General features: G+C 33.9%; 1 protein-coding gene across 1 annotated transcript in view; it reads left to right on the forward strand.

Moving 5' to 3' along the window:
• Positions 1–22,664, forward strand: part of LOC129218194 (acetyl-CoA carboxylase-like) — a 282,701-nt gene that overhangs the window by 90,378 nt on the left and 169,659 nt on the right. Inside the window, exons 5-8 of the mRNA XM_054852411.1 lie at positions 815–924; positions 3,170–3,251; positions 3,339–3,437; positions 6,120–6,220. Coding sequence (XP_054708386.1) covers positions 815–924; positions 3,170–3,251; positions 3,339–3,437; positions 6,120–6,220 — 392 coding nt within the window. The remainder of the gene's footprint in view (positions 1–814; positions 925–3,169; positions 3,252–3,338; positions 3,438–6,119; positions 6,221–22,664) is intronic.

Below are 22,664 nucleotides of genomic sequence, written 5' to 3' on the forward strand. Positions count from 1 at the left end.
TTTAATATGAATTAAAGGAAAGTATCAAGAATATGAAAGTTTTTTTTAAAACAAAAGCAGTGCTTTTCTAATAAAAGCCAGGTCTTTTGTAAAGGTTTTTTTTATTCAAAAAAGCGGGTTAGCTTTTGCTCGCTTTTCTAAGATTCAACACTTCTAATATAAGTGGAATAATTCTATGAATTGGCTATAAAGTAAAACACCAAGTGAAAACTAACTGTATCAACCTTGTATATAGCAAGCATTTTTTACTCCAATCCGTTTAAAATTTAATATGTTTATCTGTACTAGTCTTACTTTTGTGTCAGTTTATTTTTTGCTCATTCAAGAACAGGTAAACAAACACCTTAAATTTCAAGTTGCTGCTGCTATCGTTTTAATGATGGAATCTATAACAAAAACCTGATTGCTCGCCCTATTGTACTGTAGGCGTTTTACAGTCTTAACCGATTACCTCTCGCACATTTTATAGGTTCCTATGGATTTAAGAATGCAAGAATGTTGAGGAATCTTTGTAACTCTTGTTAAGATCATATGGCAATAGAATCAAGGTCTCAAAACTGCTAGTATATAAAAATAAATCAAAGGTTTTTTTTTTGAAAAAAAGAAAAGTTGATTGTTTTTATTGTTTAAAAGTGATTGACAAATGAACTCTTCTGCAAACAAACCTCTGAGTATGGAACTCTGTACTGTATGTATGTATTTGTGTGTGTGTTTGCTTTAGCTTCATTCAAATTTATGTTTCTTTCCTTTTTTTTTTCTTTTTTCATTCCATGTATTTTGCCAAAACTTCTAACCTGTACTCTTATTCTTGTAGAATATATTAAGCTTGCTGATCATTATGTTCCGGTTCCTGGAGGAACAAATAATAATAACTATGCAAATGTAGAACTTATATTAGATATTGCAAAGAGAATGAATGTTCAAGTAAGTCTGGAAGTTTTTTCTTCTATCTTTACCTTTTTTAAATTGAGAAATGTATGGGTCTTTAAGAGCCCGACTGTAAGATATGTATTATAAAAACTTAAAGTTTGATTTTATACTACTTAAATGTTGAGTGTATTTGTTCTGAAAAAAATTTGCGCAACGTATGGTATGTTATTTAGAATAGTCTCAAATTAAAATACTTAAAAATATAAACTACTATATATAAATACTAAATTATTTTTATTTGGCTTTCATTGCTCATTTTCAGAAATGTGCATTTCAAGAAATCTCAATTGATTTTCTTCACATACAATTATTGGTGTTTAGAATTTAGGTAGTAAAATGTGTGTATTATCCTCATGCCCTTAGAGCTAGATATTCAAAAAATGTATCTTCTGATGAACAAGGTGAAAGAAATGCTTTACTCTTTGTTTGTTAAAAGATACTAACCGAGTTCATTCTGTTTTGGAGAAATCAGATAAGAGCCTATTGCTTATTATACATAAATACAGTGGACAGACACAATGAATTTAAAAGATCTATTAATTATAATCATGATGTGTTACTCCTATTTCAAAATAATACAGAAAAGTATTTTAAGATGTTTAATTTCAGCATTTACGGAGCTATGTTTCAAGACTTTATGTGGTCACAAGTTCCATTTTTAAGTCCTTCAAAATAGTTCTTTTGCTTTTTAGAGATCTTTCATTTTCATACTACATTACTAATGACATATCATAATAACATAGGCAACTGGTGCACCGAAAAAAGTGGAGGGTCAAAAGAAGAGGGGGAGCTTCTAAAGCTTCTTTTTATATTATTTGTTTGTTTGTAAAATTGCGCTATATTATTGGGCTGAACACAAATTAATAATATAGAGAACATAGAACATATTTTCTTAAACGAGTCACCATCAAAAGGCATCCGTTTGCAAGCAGAATCATGGTGTGGGTAGAAATTATTCTTAAGAGCCACACAGATCACAACATCTTTGAGCCGGGGTCTGTTACTGGAATAAGGAACAGAAACAAAATACAAGCTTTATTTCCACGTGTTTTGAAGGTACTGTACATCCTGGATTCATATTTATAAATGATAATGCCCTTTTCACCATGTGGTCCTGGTGGATGACTCCCTTCAAAGTGAGGATATCCAGCACACACAATGACCCCTTTGCTAGTCAGAACTGAATCCCATCAAGCTTGTGTGGGATGTGCTTGGGAGAGAAATTACAGCTCTTCCACGCTAACTAAACTCTGTTCCAGAACTCAGCAACATTCTTCATAATGATTGGAGTTCTCTGAGTCCTCAACTCATGCACAATCACTTAAAAATTTGGGAAACTGCATAAATAGCTACCAGAGAAGACCACACACCTTATTAAACTGCAAAATCAACTTTATTTTAATTTCTTTAACCGAAGTCTAAAATATGTGTTGTTTAATTTTAAACTTTTTCTTTGGCTAGTAAATTTAAATAATATGTCTTTTGTATTTTTTTTTTACTTATTGCAACTGTATTACACTCAAATTCCAGCCATTGTTTGTTTCCTACCATTCCGACTTGGATTTTCATATGTATTCATACAGTTATCTATTATGCTTAACTTTTGGACATCAGCATATATTGGAAGCCCACTATGCTATAGCTTTAGATTAAGAAACTTTATCAATGATGCCAGCCATTTTATTAAATTTTATGTAATCGAAAGTTTTATGTAATCGAACACTGTATCGAAGTTTCATATAAAAATGTTTTCCTGGTGCATATCAATATATTTATGAGCAGAGTCCAACTAATCCTGAGCATCAGATCACTTGTGTTAAAGTAACACACAGTAAAGAACACACATTGGCTACTAGTTCTTTCAGAATACTAAGCCATGTTGCATTGAATTTTCCTGTATGCTCTGAATGAAAATTTGTCTGGCGTTTAAAATTTTACGATTTTTGTTAGTCCCTGCTACTGAATATTGTAAAATTAACAATTAACAAACATAAAAGGTAAATATTTAATATCATATTGATTTCAGGCATTTTATTGTCTCAAATGTAACACAGTGTGGTATAATCAAAAAACATGTCGTTAAGAAATTAACTCAAAGGTCCTGTGTTTTAAATATTGATTTTAAAATGTTCTTTTCTCTGAGACAGGAATGTTGAAAGCCATGTTTGAAAAATTGCTTTGTGTTGATTGATAATTCAAAAAAAAATTAAATGTTTTGTTTTTTACTGTTTGGTTTTAGGTAGTCTGGGCTGGATGGGGGCATGCCTCAGAAAACCCAAAACTTCCTGAACTTTTGAATAAAAATGGAATTGCATTTATGGGTATTCTTACTTTTACTATTGTCAGAGATTTTGATGCAGTGATAATATTTGAAGTTGGTCCAGTGCTATAAAATATTGTTCTTTTAGGTCCTCCGGAAAAAGCCATGTGGGCTTTAGGCGATAAAATTGCGTCTTCTATTGTAGCTCAAACAGCTGGAATTCCTACATTACCCTGGAGTGGTTCCGGTGAGAGAGAACTTTATATTATAAGATTATATTTCATGTGTAAAACATCTTCCCATTCAAATATATTTAAAATATGTAATTCTCCAGTTGCATAGATTGTAAATTTTTACCTTTCCATACTTACATTTTTGACTAAATTGAAAAACTAGGCAGGCAGCATGCAGCCCATGTGTTGCAGGTTGAGCATTGCTGCTTCATCCCTATCTGGCACCGTAGTCTCAAAAAAAGGACGTCAATTAAAAAATTTCCAAAAAACTTTTATCTCTTTAAAACCACAAAAAAATGCTGTTGAGGTAGTATTTTGTTTTCTTTAAAAATCAAAAATGGCTTTTTCTGCCTTTTTCAAATTCTTGTTCATCCTAATTTTTGAACTCAAAAAAGGAATTGTTTAAAGGTTTTAAACAATTGACCAATTTTCTTTATTTTCCTTCAGTTGTTCAATTATATTTTTGAAAAGATTTAAATTCATTTCTGAATGTTCAGCTAAATTTTTTTTCTGCCCAAAGTAGGTGGTGTGAACAAATGGGGACACACCACTCAATGCAAAAAAATAAAAATCTCTAAAACAATTTTTTAACTGTAAAATCTGTGTCTAAATGAGCAATCAAACCCACTCATAGTGTTTGTTCATTATATTTCAAGAATTTAAATGACTTGTGCTGGAAAGGGTTGAAGTATATAAGCTGTATCCATTTTATTTCATCATAATGGCTTGAAATATAAAAAAATACATGTGTTTCAACTGGGACACTTAATTCATCGTTCGTCTGTTACGGATCAAATGTAAGATTGTTACACATGCAGATTTCTTTTCTGTTATATTACATGATGGCACAAAACAGATTTTGGGAGAGATCCAAATCTCTTTTTAGTGAAATATATTGCTTCCATGAAGAATTGTCAGTCATTTTACGTGTAATACGCACAAATATAAAAGCATATCAAAATAATAGTAATTCATGTTAGTCTGTTTCTTTTGTTGTTTAAAAAACTTTAAAAACATGCATTTGGGAAAAAGTTGGAATTGGAGATACCTACTTCTGCAGCTACAGGCTTCAATTAATGATATGGAATATTTTGCAGAAAGTAATTGCTTTTACCTCGATCCTGCTTGCCATCAAATGCAATGTATAACCACAATTGAATAAATACTTAAAAACCTAAAAAAAAGGGCATTTTCCCTTCTGTTATTGTTAATCTGTTACGATGGAATTGCCTTACAGCAGTTTACTATTGCTGTTTGAAAAAATTAAAGAAAAGATTTTCACATGTTGTTTTCAATTGTTAGCATCAAAAATACCACCGAGAGTTATTTCAATTTCATCCATAATATTAGACTTTCTTCACTTGCCTCTTGGGTAGTAAAAACATGGTTTTTTCTAAATTTTGTAGGATTCTGCGTTATTTTAGTCTTCTAAAATGCCATTAATCATTTCAAAATTTTCTTAGCAAATGTTTGCAAAACAATACTTTAAAGAAAAGGAGGAAATGAAATTGGTTATGTTAAAGAGAAATGGTTTTAATATAGATATTTGATAAGGCATATTATGGAATTAAAAACTAGTAGTAATCTGGTCGTGATTTAAATTGCGAAAGCTAATGAACAAAAGAAAAAATATAATAAAAGGAAAGTCATTTTCAATCGGATTTTAATCCATTAACTACATTTTAGAATCTGTTTTTTTTTTCTTCTTTTTCACTGTTAATATTTTGGATCGTCTGTAAGCTACATAGTGTTTTCCCAAACAAATCCCCTTATTGAATATGGATGAATTTCTGAATCAAATTTTTGTTCATTTTGGATCAAAAGTTGATTATTAGCTTTGAAGAGATACTCTAACAGTCTATTCCAGTGAAACTCTATTAACTCGACACGCCAAAAACTCAACTACCCTGGTAAATAAATGTTTGTTTTGGTTGGTTTAGTGCCAATTTCAATCAACAAAAACTTCTCTAACGTGACAGATTTCAGGAACCCCTATAAGTTGACCTCCACTTGCTATTCTAGTTCACTTTTCGCTTTCAACATTCTTTCACATTTATCATTTCTTAGAACTTTACACTGCAGTTTCTTGATCAGTCAAACAATTCTTTTCTAAAAGGAGCTCTTTTAATTAATTACTCCTAATCTCCCCAGGGGAGTCAGCCACTACACTCTGTGCTGTTGGTGCAATCCTAAAGCTAGGAAAATGTTCGAGGAATTTAACCAAGAGGATCCTTTATAAGGAGGAAAGAATGCACCAGGGCACATATTTTTTTAAAAATAGACTTGAGTAGGATTTTTTTATCTTTAATAGACCTGATTGACATGATCTACTCTTATATATTTCAAAGAGCTTGGATTTATTCCTCATGAGGTATTCAAATAAAACTATTTACTTTATTATATACTTTTCAAAAAAAAATGAAAAGAAAAACCACTTATCGGAATTGGTTTTTATAACATGAATGCTAAACACTAGTAAATAAGTGGTACAGGAAGCTTTTTAGGAATTGAAAATTGACCTTGGTAAGCTGGTGCTCGATAAACTCAAAATGTTTTCATATTCCCTTAGGGAGTCATGCTCTCTAGGTTCAACTGTGCTTTCTTTCAAGAAATGTCATCTACGTGGAATGGTTCCTTAGAATTTTGAGTTTAAATAGCTCCATGTACTTGGTGAAAACGTTATTTTTTTCTTTTAGGTTTAAAAGCCGACTGGAATGAAAAAGCTGGAAATAAAATTAAAATAAAGCCAGAACTTTACAGAAAAGGCTGCGTTTCTGATGTGGATGAAGGATTAAAAGTATGATTTCTTTATTAGTGCTTTCTTCTTAACATTCACTACATTAATTATACAGATTAAATCTTCTTTAATTCATAACATAAAAATGCTGTTTTTTTGTGTTTAATGTGCATTAATGTTTTGCTATTTTGTAATCAACATTCAAAATTATTATTTCACATCATAATATGAAATAATAATAAATAAATATATAAAGACATTATTTTAAGTCATAGATTTAGTACGTTTAATTATAAGAAATAAAATCACGCTTTCTTCAGGAATGGATAACTTTATTCATTAAAAAAAAAATCTTGTAAGTTACTTCATATCTGCATACTTAATTTTGGAATTTCTTTTATGAGCATCCACTTAACTTAAATGAACAAAAAGCCACCAATATTTACGTAGTCCTTAATGTAACTTATTTACATTAGTTACATTCTGAAAACTAGCTTAAGAAACAAGTTTTTAAGCATCAATTATGTAATACTGGAATGAGATTTGTAATAGACCAAGAGCTGGCTACACAAAAAAAGTACTCATAAGGTATTAAAAATTTCTGTATGGAGTGAAAGTACATACATACTAGGGTGGGCCGAAATAAGCCGAAAATTTTTTTTTTTTCGAAATCAATTTTTGGATAGCGCACAAAAGTTGCGTGATGAGCTAGTTAGCACTCACAAAAAATTTCTTGGATATTAAAAAATATCTAGCCGGCGCTATTTGACACTAAAAAACCGAAAAAAATGAGAAAAATGAATTTTTGTCGAAATTTTTTTAAAAAAACTAAATTTCAAATATTTTGCTGGAATGCACCGAAAATGTTACATAATGAGCCAGTTCGAGCCCATAAAATGTTTCATTAAATTTAATGAGCATTTAACCGCTCCTTTCGGACATCAAAAAATTGAAGAAAAATGGAAAAATATTGAATTTTTTTAAAAACCAGTGTGAAAATTATTTTTCAAAATTAAATCATAGACTAATTAATAAAATAGCACTATTAATCATAGTAATTATTATCACGCAATAATATCATACATTTTCCAGAATTACATATAAAGATAATAAAATTTTGAAAAAGAAATCTTCAAATTTGATTTATAATACCTCATGCATAAAGAATATTATTTTTTGGAATAATATTGTCCCTTGTTATCAAATGATTGAAGTTCTTTCCTAGCTTGAAGTTTGGCACGAATGTATCCATCTTGTGCAGTTTCACCACGAACTTATATTGCGGCTTCGGTTATTAGTTTCACACAACGTTTCACAGGTTCCGTGTGACAGGGAAATTTCTCGAAACAGCTGTAGGCTGTTCTTTGCACATTTCTTTCAATTGTTGGTCTTTTAGATGCATTATAAGAGGGGGCTCTGTTGCATCACAGTTTGCCCAATGAACTAAATCAACATAATCAATGGCTTCAAAATTGAGTTTAGGACGCTTAAAAAATCGTAACCATCCAAGCTCTTCGTCTTCTTATTTCGAGAGTTCAGAATGCACCTAACAACATTGTCAAGAGTAGCTGTTCAGGATGAGCAAAATATGCATTATTTGTTACCTTATTCACTTTTCCAATAGCCATTTTTCTTACTGTCCTTTGATCAATTAGAAATTGTTTTTCTCTATCAGGGACTTTTGCTTTTTTTCTGCAATTACACGATTATAAATCTGCGCATTTGCAGGCACAAACGTCAAACAAAGTCGTAGCCTCTGCTTTAAATTTGCCTAGCTTTGATTGTAAAAGTTGCGTCTTTATATTTTTAGCATTTTTTGTTGCACTATTATGTTTGGAATAATAAGATAAAATCATGGCAATCACTCTTCTTATCGAAACAAGGGGTAGGGAAGCACGCCCCCAAATATCAATAACTTTTTTTGCAACTACAGCGGCCACACTTACTGAAGATGGTTGCTTACTTCCTTCTCCCTTTATTTGCATCTTAGTGATTTGATAACATCTGATAATGTCCTCATATGTTGGAAGAAATAAAGCATCGGGAGGAGACAAATCTCTTCCAGGTCCAAATAGAAGACTACTTGTGCTTGCTCGCGTTACTTTCTTTTTCGCGCGTTTCTACATAACAGTCGTGTTGTATACCAAAACAAAGATATTAATGCAATGACATTCGAAATGTCCGGCTCCCGTTTAAAAGACTTCAGAGGATTCACATTTTTTTTTATACTCAAGGTCTCTATTTGTCAAACATATATAAAATAGTTATAACATAATCTTAGGAATAATAGAAGCAGTTGAGCGCCGTTTATTATCCAGGAGAAACAATTGGAACCGAAGATTAAAAAATTAGCATCTTATGCAACTATTTTTTATTTGAGTGTGTGCATTTTTTAAAATTGGTGTACAGATGTCGCATAAAATTGATTGAATTTTCACTGTTTTTTCTAAGTAACGTATTGCGTAACATTTCAGTATTTACTTATTTTGAAACTACTTTAAATTTCTCTTTTTTTTTTTTCATTTTTCCCATGTGTCAGTCTTAAAGGAGCGTAGCTAAATATTCTACGAATGTATAAAAGTCTTTGAGGATTTCAACTAATTCACTGACAGATACTTCTAATGTTTGCTGAAACTAGCTTCAAACTTTTATTCCCCCCCCCTTTTTTTTTGAAAAATGCATTTTTGCCCTTTTTATCAGTTTTTCAAGGTCAAATAGCGTCGGCTAAATATTAAACAAATTTAGCGAAATTTTTTATGGGTAATAACGGGCCCATATAGCAACTTTTCCGCACTATCCAAAAACAGATTTCCAAAAAAAGTTTTTTCGGCCCACCCTAATACATACCCAGGAAAAAATGTCAGCGTAAAACCTTTAAAAAAAAACCTCGTAAAACTAGCAGTTATTTCGGACTGATTTCCCTACGTAAAACCTGATCAAAAACTGCAGGCTCTGTTCATGTTTTTTAGTCCGAAATAACTGCTAATAACCTGCGCCTTCGAGATACCTGAAGGTTCTATTCAGGTTTTTTAGTCCGAAATAACTGCTAATAACCTGCGGCTTTGATTTACCTGCAGGCTCTGTTCAGGTTTTTTAGTCCGAAATAACTGCTAATAACCTGTGCCTTCGATTTTCCTGCAGGCTCTGTTCAGGTTTTTTTGTCCGAATTAACTGTTAATAGCCTGCACCTTTGATTTACCTGCAGGCTCTGTACAGGCTTTTTAATCCATTATAACCGGCGTTGAAAAGCTTTCGATTTACGTTCAGACTCTGTACAGGTTCTATGTCTAGAAAAAGTCAAACACATGTAGTTGTTGTCTTGTGCCAGCTGGGTTGGCAACTTTTAGGGTAGGTTGCTTCACTTTTCCAACTGTACTGTAATTTGGAGTAAAGTCTGATTTCTGCTGTACACACACATGCCATAAGGACACGTTTAACGGGCGAGCTATTATTCACAGAACATTCAAAGGCAGGGGCGGACTGGATCCCCCAAGAGGGTGTGAACCTTGATTCCCAAAGGGCGCAAAAATTAAAAATAAAGGTGCACAGGTTCGGGCAGCTGGAAATAGAAAAAAAAACCAAAGGCGCACCAGTTTGAGGGCGCAGGATGAAAACCGAGGGAGCAAAAGGATAAAAAATAAGGAGCACAGGTGTGAAAAAGCAGAAAAAAAGCTGAAGCCAAAAAATAAACCTGTTCGAGGCATAAAAAAAATCTGTGAAGGCCACAGGTTTGAGAGCGCAAAAAAAAATCTGAAGTTCCAGTTTCGAGGGAGCACAGGCAGGTGGAAGCACCGGCCCATGGTCCGATGGGCCAGTCCGCCCCTGCACAAGGACAGGAGAGAGATAGTACATCTATGCCCAAACCGGGATTCGAACCTAGGATCTCCCCATTCAAAGTCAGACTTCTCACACCGCTAGACAAAGGGGTCAGCGCTGGTATTCACAGCTTCTTTATTGCAGAGCCCCTCGTTTGAAACACCTATAGATAGATCACATGCAAAACTGCATCAAGATTTGTAAACACAAGGAGTGAAGAGCGGCTGAACCAATGGGTTGCGACAACATTCATGTATGATTAGTGCTCGGTAGTCTACAGAATGATTTGAAACAGTCTTGACGCATCCACCCACATTTATACTCAGAATAAAGTATGCTAACTTGGAACTGAAACTCCTAATGCATGTTCCTTTAAAGCTGGATGCAGCTTAGAAAACAGCTCATAATAGCTTCTTTACTGAATGACTGCAAAGCAACTTTTCTTTCATTGTTGTACAATGTCTGCTCTGTATTGTTCACCAGACAGAGAAAGAAATATCATTTTTCTTAGAAAAAATGGTTTCCTGTCCCTATGATACAATTGCTCAAGTTTGCAAAAATATATCTATTTTAAAAGAATAAGAAAATAAAAACAAAATTTTAAAAATATCCACAAAATCTTGGAGTTGCTGCAAAAACTATGAAACGGAAAATGTCAAAATGTCCAAACTAAATAAATATATTTCAAAATGCAAAAAACTAGTTAACTGGCAAATTCTAATACATAAGCAGGTTAAAATCATTGAATAAATTTATTGGTATAAATAGGATATGGTGAAAGAAAGTTTAAAATTTGAATTGAAAATAAAATCGCATAAATAATTTTAACTAATTTTCTAGTTTGATCAAATGCCACACCTCTGTGACATGGGTGCAAGACCTTCCGTCTCAGGACGGATTTCTGTCTTGACAAAATTTCCGAGACGGAGGTCGGGACGGAAAAATTCGATGACGAAAAGAAATTCGATGACTTTCTTTTAGTTTGTAATGAAAAAAGAAAAATTGAGTGTTTGAAAAATATGCTTTAATATTACTGGACCGTTCCATAACCACGAATTTACATCGACATTCTCTCGGTTTTCTGCCATGGGCTCGTTTTGTTTGCAACATGCTTTTGGAGGAGTGGCTTTTCGACTCGCGCCGTTTCACTTTTTTTTAGGTGTGAGCTCTGTTATTTCCAACTCACTGCATTGACCAAGGAGTTGCTGGTTGGAAACACCGATGGGCAACCGTTCCTGCATTTTTGACAAAGACTTGAGGAAACACTAAATTCTGTCATTGAATCTAACACTCGCTAGACTGGGAATATTGGAGGGGGGGGGGAGAGAGAAAGGAAAGAAGAAAAATAACGGAGCACGAGTTTGCGAAAAAACGCTGCTCTTGCAAAGAGGGTAATCTGTTCGCAAATTAAAACGTTGGTTTTAAAACGTTGATATCTTGGACAATCTAAGGCGGGGTGGGGGGTTACTCACGGGTTACAGTATAAAATATCGAAAAACTAAATTGAAAATATTTTTGAAGCTAGGAGTGGTTTGATATTTCTCCTCTGCAAACCCTTAAAAATTTAAAAGTCAAAAAGTTTTAGGCTGTCTTTAATGATGTAAAAGCGGGGAGGGGGAGGTTTTAAAAAAAATCGAAGACTGGAGACTTAAAAACACTAATTTAGGCAATCTTTGGTGAATTTATGAGAGATGGTTTTGGTGTTTTAACATGAAAATGTTTTGTAGCTGATGTATTAAAAACTATTTGAGGCTATAGGTAAATGACTTAAGTTAAAGGGCATTTGAGACCCTCTTCCGAAAAGTGTTTGTAATTGAAGTCTTAAAACTTTCATGCTGTTTTTGGCAATGTTAAGAGGGAGGGAGGGCGCTCTCTTTAGGCGAAATTCCGAAATTGGAGTCTTAAAAGCGCAACTTAAGACCATCTTGGGGTTCGGGGTTCTCCTTTCCCAAAAAATATTCAAAGCTAAAGTACTCAGCTTTAGGTACTAATCTTTGGAAGACTTAAGAAGAGGGAATTCGAAGGCTTTCTCTCAATACGTTTTAGAATTTAAATTCTTAAATCTTCGGTGATGAAAAGGGGAAACCGTAAATTTGAGTAAAATTTAGTGAACTTAGAGGAAAGAGTTCGGGGGGGGGGGTCTCTCTCCCCGAAGTATTGAAATGCTATTTTAGCTATTTTTGAGTGAGTTAAGAGTTAGGGAATTCAGGGGTCTTTCTCGAAACGTTTTCGAAATTGAAGTCTTAAAACTTTGGGTTGTCATTGGCGATGTGTGGAAGGGAGTTGCTCTCTCAATAGAAAAATTAACCTTAAACAAAAACTTACTCTGCATTTAGTAAACACAATGAGAGGAGGGGGGTATTCCGCACCCTCAGCCCGAAATATTTTCGTTTCTGAAATTTTTAGAGCTTTGTTTTGGGTTATCTTTGACTGACTTAAGGGGGAAGGATGTAGGAAGATTCTTTAAAAAAGTTTCCAAAATTAAAGTATTAAAATTTTTAGGCGGTCATAAGTCATGTTTATAGGTAAGGGGGGTACTATTCCTACAAAACAATTTAGAAACTGAAGCCTTAAAAATTGAAATTTAGGACATTTGTGGTGAATTCAGAGGAAGGGTTTCGGGAGTTCTCTTCCGAAAATTCTCTGATGCTGAAATATTTAAAGCTCCACTTTAGACTATATTTGAGTGCCTTAAGAGGGATGTGATTCGGGAACTCTGCCTGGGGTTAGGATTCGGTTCCCCTATTTCTTTTTTTAATTAATGAATGTTGGAAAGGGTACCTTGTTTAAAAAATATATCTACCGTATTTTCGGGAATAAGCGCCGCGGTGCATACAAGAAAAAAGTAAAAAAATTGCCGGTGCGGCGCAAATAAGGGGTGCGGCGGATACAGTGTTTTTTTCCAAGTTAAAAAAAATCGGAAAATGCTGCTAACAGATGGCACCACATCGTTTGCTTTCATTTCGCTGAAATCCCTCGCCCTTAGGCGACAAGTAAAGCAAAGAGGGGGAGGGAAGGTGAGTCAGCGATTGCGCATGTTTCACCGAGGGGAGAAATGCTGATCCACGTACGCGAGCAAGCCTTATCGCGGCGGAGCGAAGGGGTCAGGAAATCCTTCGACCTTCGCGACAAGTAAAGCAAAGAGGGGGAGGGAAGGTGAGTCAGCGATTGCACGTGTTTCGCTGAAGAGAGTTGATACACGTGGGCAAGCAAGCCTTATCGCGTCGGAGCGAAGGGGTCAGGGAGAGGAGGCAGTAAAAGTAAGTAAGAGAGAGGGATGAATGTCCAGTGTGTAAAGGGAATTTACCACCTCTCTCACGAAAATAGGTTGCTTGGTCAAGCAACCTAATGGGAAACTTGTCTCCTAGCTCTAATTTTATTATTCACTCACATCGTCGTGTTGCATCTTTTGCTGCCGTTCGGGCGTTCTTGGCTTATCTTTTTTTACGAATTTTTTTAGAGTTGCTTTTGAAATAGCTCCTTAGCAATTGAAAAGTTATACTGCAGCCTTTAAGTTTAAGGTTATAAAGGCAGAAGCAATTGGAAATCGTTTTCCTGCCAGAGTTTGGCACTGACGAGATGCGTTTGCCGTTGGAAATCGGAAAAATTAACCATCGAAAGTGATGACCAATCGAGGAATGCCGAAGGCAAAAAGTGAAAAATGGGGATTTTTTAAAATATTTCTTTATCGTTAATTAAAAATACTAACGAGAAATAAAAAAAAATTTTTATTTACATTTAATCCAGCTTTCTTACTACTGATTGTGCTTTTAAGTTGTTTAATGCTGAGTGCGCGCTTATGGAAGGTGCGGCGCTTACACCGGGTGCGGCGCTTATTCCCAAAAATACGGTACTTCACTGAAGCGATTTTTTATTGCTAATTCTATCTTATAAAAGAATTATTTTTCAAATGAAGACTGTGTGGGGGAATGGTGGCAGTTCATTATCATTAGTCGGCTTTACCCTTCCCCCACCTTTCCTTCTTTTCTAGTTTGTTAGCGCTAACTTGGGTAGACTTTCCGATCGGAACTGATTTATGTTGCAAAAGTGAAAATCTTATGTCCTAAGCGATTTTATTGCTACAATAAAAATGTTTACGATCGGCAAAAAACTAATGGTGGGGTGCTGCAAACGCTTTTACCCCTTACATTATCCAACATCGTCTAAAATTGCGTTTTTGAAACTTCAATTTCGAAATGTTACCGAAGGTGGGTTCCTGAACTTCATCCCTTCAATAGTGCATTCAAAAAGCGTACAAACGTTATGAAATTTAAATTACAATTTGTTTTTAAATCTTCAATTTCAGGAAAAGCCCATAGCGTCCCCCCCCCCCCCATCTCTAATATTTTTTGAAGGTTGCCCAATATTGTGATTTTGGGACTATCAGTTTGAAATAATTGATGTAAGAGTCCCTGAACCCCTCCTTTCCCTGAACTTTACCAAAATGGCCTACCATAGCGTTTTTTGGACTTCAATTTGAAAAAATTTATGGGGGAGACCCCAGACCCCCCTTTTATTGCCGGATTTTAGACTTTTTGGAATTGTGATGGATTAAGTGATTAGAAACTTAAGTATTACAATTTTAAGGCTTAAAATTTAAATCAAACAGATTCCAAAACTGGCATTGTTAAAATCTACAACATTTATACATACAAATTTTTCCATAAGCCCGCATGTGGGTGGGGGGGGGGGTGTTGCTGAAAATATTTTCCGTCTTGAACACATCACCAAACTTGCACCCATGCTCTGTGATTCTGAAAAAAATTATTATTTAAACTTCGGCAATTATAACATGTTATACAGTCGAACCTTGTTAAAACGAACTTGCTTAACGTGAATGAAATGCCATTCCTTGTCAGACAAAGCTACAAATTAGTCTTAAACCATTTCTTTAACACGAAGAGGATTTAGACGAAATCCCGCATAAGACAAAGAAAATTTCAAGGTCTTGAAGAAAAAGGGAAAAGAAAAAAGGAAATCTCCATACTTTAACATAAAATTACTTTCGAAAGTCGGGAGATCTGCATTTGAATGCAAGCGACATGGCTTGCTGCGAGAAAATTCCTTTCCTTGTGTAGGAAAATCAGGAAAACCACGTTATTCAAGAAAGTACTAAATTTAGCTGCAGACTATGCTTACAGTAAAAAAGCTGGGATGAACAGTGAAATCTTCGACAAATTGCTGACAAACCTAGATTTAAAATTTCATTGTGAAAAAAAAAAAGTCTAATTCTGGACACTTGTTCTGCCCAAGTAGAGGTTTAAGGTCTAAAAGCGATCAAGTGTTTTTTTTACCCATCAACACAGCAGTGAAATTCCAGTCTTTAGATCAAGGAAAAATCAGATGTTTGAAAATGCACTATCGCAGAGAACTGGTTCGAAAAGCCATTGCCTCTGTTTCGAATTACTTGTTTCTTACTTAGAAATTATGAACATAAATGCTTGGGTGTACATTTTTGTACAAAGGTACTTGGTTCTTATATTTTCTGAGACACAAGAACAAAAAAAAAATGAGTGCATACAAAATCCGGTAAACGTGGAAATCGGTTAACACGAAATTCAGTTAACACAAAATATTTTGGCATCCCTGTCGAGAACTTAAATGATTATTATTCGAATAATAGATCTGCATATGGAGAGCATACTTGCATCTATATTATTTAGCTACAACCTCCAAGGCAGAATAAACCCAAAGCGGTCAGGGCTTTACTAACTTGAGGTCCCTGCCTAACAACTGTGACATGACTCACAGCAGTAAATAAGATTTATACAATTTAAGAAATAATAGCAATTAAATTTGAAGATGCATTGAGTACCAAATTTTGCTAAAAATCGAATATTTGGTCAAAATTCTAACTGAATATCTGGCTGAATACCAAATAACTGTGATGAAAATTTTTAACCATATTATTTGTATCTTGATTTCAGGTCAATTTAAAGCAGTTCATGTATTTGTGTCTTAGGTGTAAAGTAAATTCATTTCAATTTAAAATCCTGAAATGTATCTAGCAGGGCTCAAAAATTATATTGCCCAACATACCTGGAGCTTGTAAAAATTCTGATTGGACAATTAACCCTTATATGCCCGGCTTGGCATATAATTATTATAATTTTTTTTATTGATTATTGGTAATTTTACTGGCAACTTATTATGTACTATTTATTTAAACTTCCATATCTGTTTAATATTGAAATAATTCTTGTTTCAGATATAATGTTGTTAAATTTTTTGTCTGATTAATGCTATATGACAAATTTAAATATTTTTGTTATTTTCAATAAAAAACCGAACATGTAAAATTTTTATTTGGGCATCTATTTTTCAGACAAACATGACCGACAGGGCATGTAAAATATTCAAGATATCAATTAGAATTCTTAATTATGATTAAATTGAAATATTAATTTGATTTCTTATTTCACCAGAAAAAAAAACAATTAAAAAAACTTAAGATATTTTTAATTTGTTTTCTAAGTATTTGGTAAGACAACTATCTTTTATTCGGAAAATCAGCTTAATATAGGAACAGGCCAGAAAAATTTTAGATGCACATATGAGTTACTTGAAGGTTAAAGAGATCACTGTTTTTAATGGTCTCGGTTATATGGCGTTTTTTTATATTCTCTCAACAAGAGCGATATAACGAGGGGCTACTGTATTATATTTAATCATCGTTAACTTATTAAATAGAGTGAAATCTCGATAACTTGAATATTCCTTTATCTCGAAATTTTCATCATTTCCCAAACTCTCGAGACTGTTGTGGAAACTTCCCCATAGCTCAAACTACCAATAAATACGTTTTAGCTGGTCTTTTTGGGACTTCAAGTTATTATGAGTTGACTGAATATTATTTTTTTATCATAAGCATAATTTTTTAAAAAATAGCTGTTTATTGACTTTACATATTTATGAACACTTAGCATTAGAAGTTTTTTTTCTGTTAGAATAATCAAATGTTTTGTTATAATAAGGTTGATGTTGTATGTCTCATAAGATGTAAGAAAACTAAGTTGCATATTTCCATCAAGACTGCATTATTTGTAATGATCAGTTTTTACTGAAGTTAAGAAGGAAAGAAAAATTATCTCCTCAAAAAATGTGAGAGAGGCAAAATATTCTATTTTTCTGTAATGATTTGATATGACACCTCATTACCCTTCAAGTGCTACCCATTTTATTTTAAATTAATGGTACCCACACAGCTTTGCCCTTAGTAGAAAATTAAAAGGTCTTTTGGCTCGCCTGTATATTTACAAAAAATGTACATGGTGAATCTCTCCCCAATTGGCTGACCCATGTTCCTCGTTACAACTTGATAATTTACTCATCCATCTTATGATAATTTTGCTCGGGAATATGTTCTTAAAATTGGAATAGAAAAAGAACAAAATCAAATTTTCGAAAAATCGCCTTGAGTGCACACTCCCATGCTACAAACTAACTTTGTTAAAAAATTTATGAAAATCGGCCGAACGGTCCAGGTGCTATGCACGTCACAGAGATCCAGACAGAGCAACTTTCAGATGTATTATTACTAAAGATGTCATGTCAGTTCAACTTAGGTTGGACAAGCAATCATAAAATGTTGATCCGGTCTATGATGACTTGAACTTCTTTTATTAAAGTTATTAGCAATAATTGATTAAAGTTATTATTGAAGCATATATATTTAATGCAATTAATGTTATATATTAAATATAATTAAATGAAAACGTGCTGAAAAATTACTTTACACATGAAGTTTGCCCAATTTTCTCAGCATCAACTTAGCAGTTTTTAGTTTTCAAGTTTAAATCAGTTTTGACATCAAAGTGGTTGAGAGTATTGCAAATAATATAATTTATACTTTCTGAAATAAAACCAAATGAAACATAAAAAACTACTTCACTTACCTTTTAATCAATTTGAAACATTGAAAACAATATTTTTATTATTGTTGCACACTTAAGAGAGGCGGGGAAGAAAAGATTTCAAGAAAACGTATGATTTTTCATGAAAAATTTTCCACAAATCACAATCCACAGGGTTGGCAAGTTTTTGACAGGTGATAGTTTTATCCGGTTTTGTGTGTGTGACCGCGGGTTTTACTGTCGCGTCAAAAACCTCTTTTTGACATAATTGTCAAAAACTTGAATTCATGTCCAAAACATATCTGAAATTATTGACACACAAAATTACCTTAACAAGTGGTCCTTCATTCTATAAATTTTGATTTCAGACTCTGAAGAAAAGTTCTGAACTGTTTTATATTTATAGATGATGTGCTATATATATAATAGTTTTTACTTCAACAAAAAAAAAAAAGTTGCTTCTTTGAAAAAAAAAAAAAAGAGAGATTTTTTTCTGCCTGACTTCAATTTTGCTTTTAAAGCTTGTTTTGTCTTATTTAGAGACGTACCAGAGTACTCGGTACTCGGCCAAATTTTGATCAGGCACTCGGCGAATACCAAGTAGTTGTAAAAAATTATTAAGACATGGAAGTCTATACTACTATTGCAATGATTTCAAAATTCGTCACGTGTGTGTCGATGGTTCTTCTTAAAACATAATTGGAACTCGGTACTCGGCCAAGTACTCGGTCAAACTGCTACTCGGTATGTCTCTAGTCTTATTTGTGTCATTCAAAAAAAAGAAAATTTTAAGTTGCTCAAAAAAAAATCTTAATTTGTCGAATGATGTTCTGAATTTTACCAAATGATAAAATACGAGCATGAGCACAAACATGTATCTAAACATCATTAATTTTAAAAAAAATCATAATAATAATAATTTTAATGTGCAGTCTCTAAATTTACCGAATCACCAGAAAATTGTCGACAATGAACATTTTTGGTAGGTTTGTCACAGTGACCTGGACCTCCCATTGGGATGCCACAGCTTCAACAAGTGTTTTGAAACAATTAAGATTAAAATGGCAACAATTGAAGCCCTGTGTCTGTACATTGGTGCTTGGATTCATAGTCGGTGAGGTATTGATGCATAGGTTTAGAGGAAAATCCTAAACCGGTTAAACGATATAGGATGTATACTGGTTTTTACGATACATGGCCCAGCCCTAGCGGCCACTCCCTTAAACCTTTAATCCCCTTTTATTCGATTTTTTTTTAAATAATAAAATTTAATTCACTTTTTTTTCTGTTTGAGACATATATAAATTGAGAGGGAAGAATCACTAAAAACCTAAAACTGAATACAACTTTTTCTTACCGTGGAATATTAGAAATAACAGATTGTGTGTATACGGAAGTCGTTTTTCAGCTCTTTTGATAATTAGACAGGTATATTGATAAATTTGATAGGCAATCAACAATATTGTACACACAAGAAATAATCATAATAAAACAAAATTAATTAATAATTAATGTACAATCAACAATTCATTAATTAAAAATAGATAAATTTAACTAAATTTTACCTCGTTTAATTCTTTTTCACACGTATTTTAATAAAAAGTTATCAAAAAAGTCTTCGGCTTGAAAGTTTTAAGCAGGTCTTTTATTAAACTTTATGTTGAGCTGATTTTTGGATGATAATCAATAATAAAAGGAATTCAAACAATTCCTTTTGTCAATTTAATACGACAATAAGTTTCTATTTTGTCATGACAAAATGGGAGCTTTTATAATTTAGCTACAGAAAGATTAATCATGATCTCAAAAATTTTTTTACAAAGATAAAGGCAAAAAAAAAAAAAAAAAAGATGCATCAAATACATTCTGGCAATGCATTTTGTACGAATCCCCTTGTGAGACCCAGCCTGCTGAGTAAGATCAAAATCTCATAGTACTGTACGAATCGCTAAGAGATATAGTACTAAAGAAAATTTTTAATGGTCAACTATTTTTGAATATAAGTTTAGTGAAGTGCTACTGACTTCCAGAACTAAATAATAAACTGATATTCGCGGGGAAGATGAAAGATTAATACACATAATACTTATTTAACTAATAAGAGCAAAGAGCTGAAAATACACTTCCGTAAACAAACAATCAACATGGCGATGGCGTGGCTTTTGGCTGTTGCCACTTTTTCGTGAACAAGCATCGTCGAAACCTCCCGCCTTTTACATTGTGCGCATGCGCAGTATCTGATTGCATGGTGAACAAAGTATCTATTTTTAAAAAGCATGAAAAACTTATTATATTATGTCTCACTTCTTCTGCTCGCGTTTCCCAACCCTTAGGCTGAGGTAGTTTTTTGAGGATCGCCCGCTTTAGAAGCAGCGTCCAGATCTCACCGTAGGAGATGGCTGTTAGGTTTTTTTTGAAATGCGCGTTAGGGACTTAATTAATTTTTTGAAACATTTTTAGAATCTTAGTGTTAGGGTATTAGATTTTTGGAAACATGTTTTTGAAACTTAAGGAATTATTTGAATGCTGTTGAAATCTTTCATGATTGTTTCTATTATTTACAGAAGTTTTTATTATTTACAGTTGTTGATTGGTAAATAAAAGGTAGTTTTCAATTTGAGTTCTGATATTTCATTTTCAAGATAGCGACACAGATGTGACATCGAAGGCAACTGCTAAACCTGAGGAGTATACCTTCTTTTTAAGGTTACAGGAGTTAGACTCAAATCTTAGGTCAACAGATTTTAGAAAAGAAATGCTGGAATGATTTTGAAGATGGCAGACGGCTAATCTCTTTTGCGCATAGTAATAATTGGACACATTAGCCAGAGGTTTCTCCCCCCCCCCCCAAAATGTTGCATAGCAGAACCCTACCCCTTCCCTTCCTCAAAAAAGAAAAACCCTCTAAAAGAGTGACTAAAAGCACGTTTAAAAATCAGATTCAAAAATAAAAACAGCGCATTCTGCGGCATGCTCCCCTCCCCTTTCCCCTGTCTTCGCCCCCATGTTTGGACACTAATGCTCTTTAGCCATTATTATTGAAATAACATACTTGAATGTTTTTGGAGATGGCCCATAGCTGATCTCTACTACGTTTCTTAATATTCAGAAACATTTTGGAGGGGTATTCCCCCCAGAAAAATGTGCCCCCCGCCAAATTTTGCAGTGCACCCTCCTCTAAATAATGAATCCCCAGAAAAATGAGAGTAAATCCACGTTTGAGAACCGCCATGAAACTTTTGAACTGCGCATTCCTGCGTCATGAACCTCCCCCCCCCCATCTTCGCCGCCATTTTTGGGCACTAATGCTCTTTTGCTATTATTATTGCAAAAACGTGCTATAATGTTTTTCGAGATGGCCTGTGGCTGATCTCTACTAAATGTTTTAATATTCAGAAACATTTGAAAAGGGGTTCTCCCCCCTCAGAAAATGGTGATTCGCTGCTAAATTGAGGTGGGGGAGAACCCTTTCCTTAAGTTTTGAATATTAAGACACCTAGTAAAGATCAGCCATCGACCATCTAGAAAAACATTCAAGCGCGTTATTTCATTAATAGTTAAAGAGCATTAGTGTCCAAAAATAGCGGCAAAGACGGGGAAGGGGGCAGGGAGGTTCATGACGCAGAATGCGCAGTTGAAAAGTTTCATGGTGGTTCTCGAACATGGATTTACTCTCATTTTTCTGGGGTTTCCTTATTTTAGGGTGGGGGAGGAGGGCACTGCAAAATTTGTGGGGGAGGCTGTTGGAAAAATAATTCCTTTCCTGAACTTTCCCAACGTTCTAAACCCATGTAGCAGTTGTTTTTGAAAGAAAAACTAATTTTTAAAAACTCGTCGTTTATTTGAACACTCAATCATAACTATTTACAGAAAAATAAAATAAAAACAGAATCGCTTACAAACAAAAACGATCTCCATCTATCAAATTGATAGTCACCCTCACTCACTCATTCATTCCAAACAAACACCTCATTCCTTCTCAATGCACGTGTCTTATGCACGTCGACTCGGCACGTGCCGATCGCCGATTGGCGATGACGTCAATCGCGTCAGCCCGCACCCAGCCGACGTGCAAGAACGAATTTGCATGGGAATCGATAACTTTTCTGCCAATAGCCAGCATCGGCCCCCTTCCCGTGCAAATCACTCTTCAAACATACTATCACTTTCACAACATCTATTGCAAATGTAACTAACATTTCAAAAACACAATACATAAGTATCACCAGCATTAAATCAAAAAATTTGAAATTTGAAGAAAAACTAATAAGCAAACGTTCAGCATTACTAAAGTTCAATAAGTTCACTTTGAAATAAAGTCAAAAAGTTCAAAGTCAATGCATCTCAAAAAAATCACGCAGCATCTCGCTGGTCAAATTTTGAAGTCCGGAAAAGTCATTCTTTCCAAAAGAAAACACATTCAAACAAACACTTTATCACAAAATTTCTTTAACTCCAATCTAGTAGGTGGCTTCGTAAACAAATCTGCAACATTTTCTTTCCCAGAAACAAATTTCAAACTAAAAATTTCATCATTTACTAAATTGCGAATAAAATGGTATCTAACGTCTATATGTTTCGTTCGCGCATTTTCTACACTTGATTTCGTGAAATCAATTGCCGATTTGTTGTCGCAAAGTAAAGTACAATCTCCAAGACTGAAGTTAAAATTTTTATCCGCCAGTACATTTTTCAGCCACACAGACTCTTTCGCCGCGTCAGCTAATGCGATATATTCGGATTTCATCGAGGACAAACTCACACATTTTTGCTTCGTTGTTTTCCACACGATAGGAACTTCGTCGATAAAAATTATCATTCCTCCCAATGAAACT

The sequence above is a fragment of the Uloborus diversus genome, chromosome 3 (genome assembly GCF_026930045.1).
Source record: "Uloborus diversus isolate 005 chromosome 3, Udiv.v.3.1, whole genome shotgun sequence".
NCBI classification, from domain to species: domain Eukaryota; kingdom Metazoa; phylum Arthropoda; class Arachnida; order Araneae; family Uloboridae; genus Uloborus; species Uloborus diversus.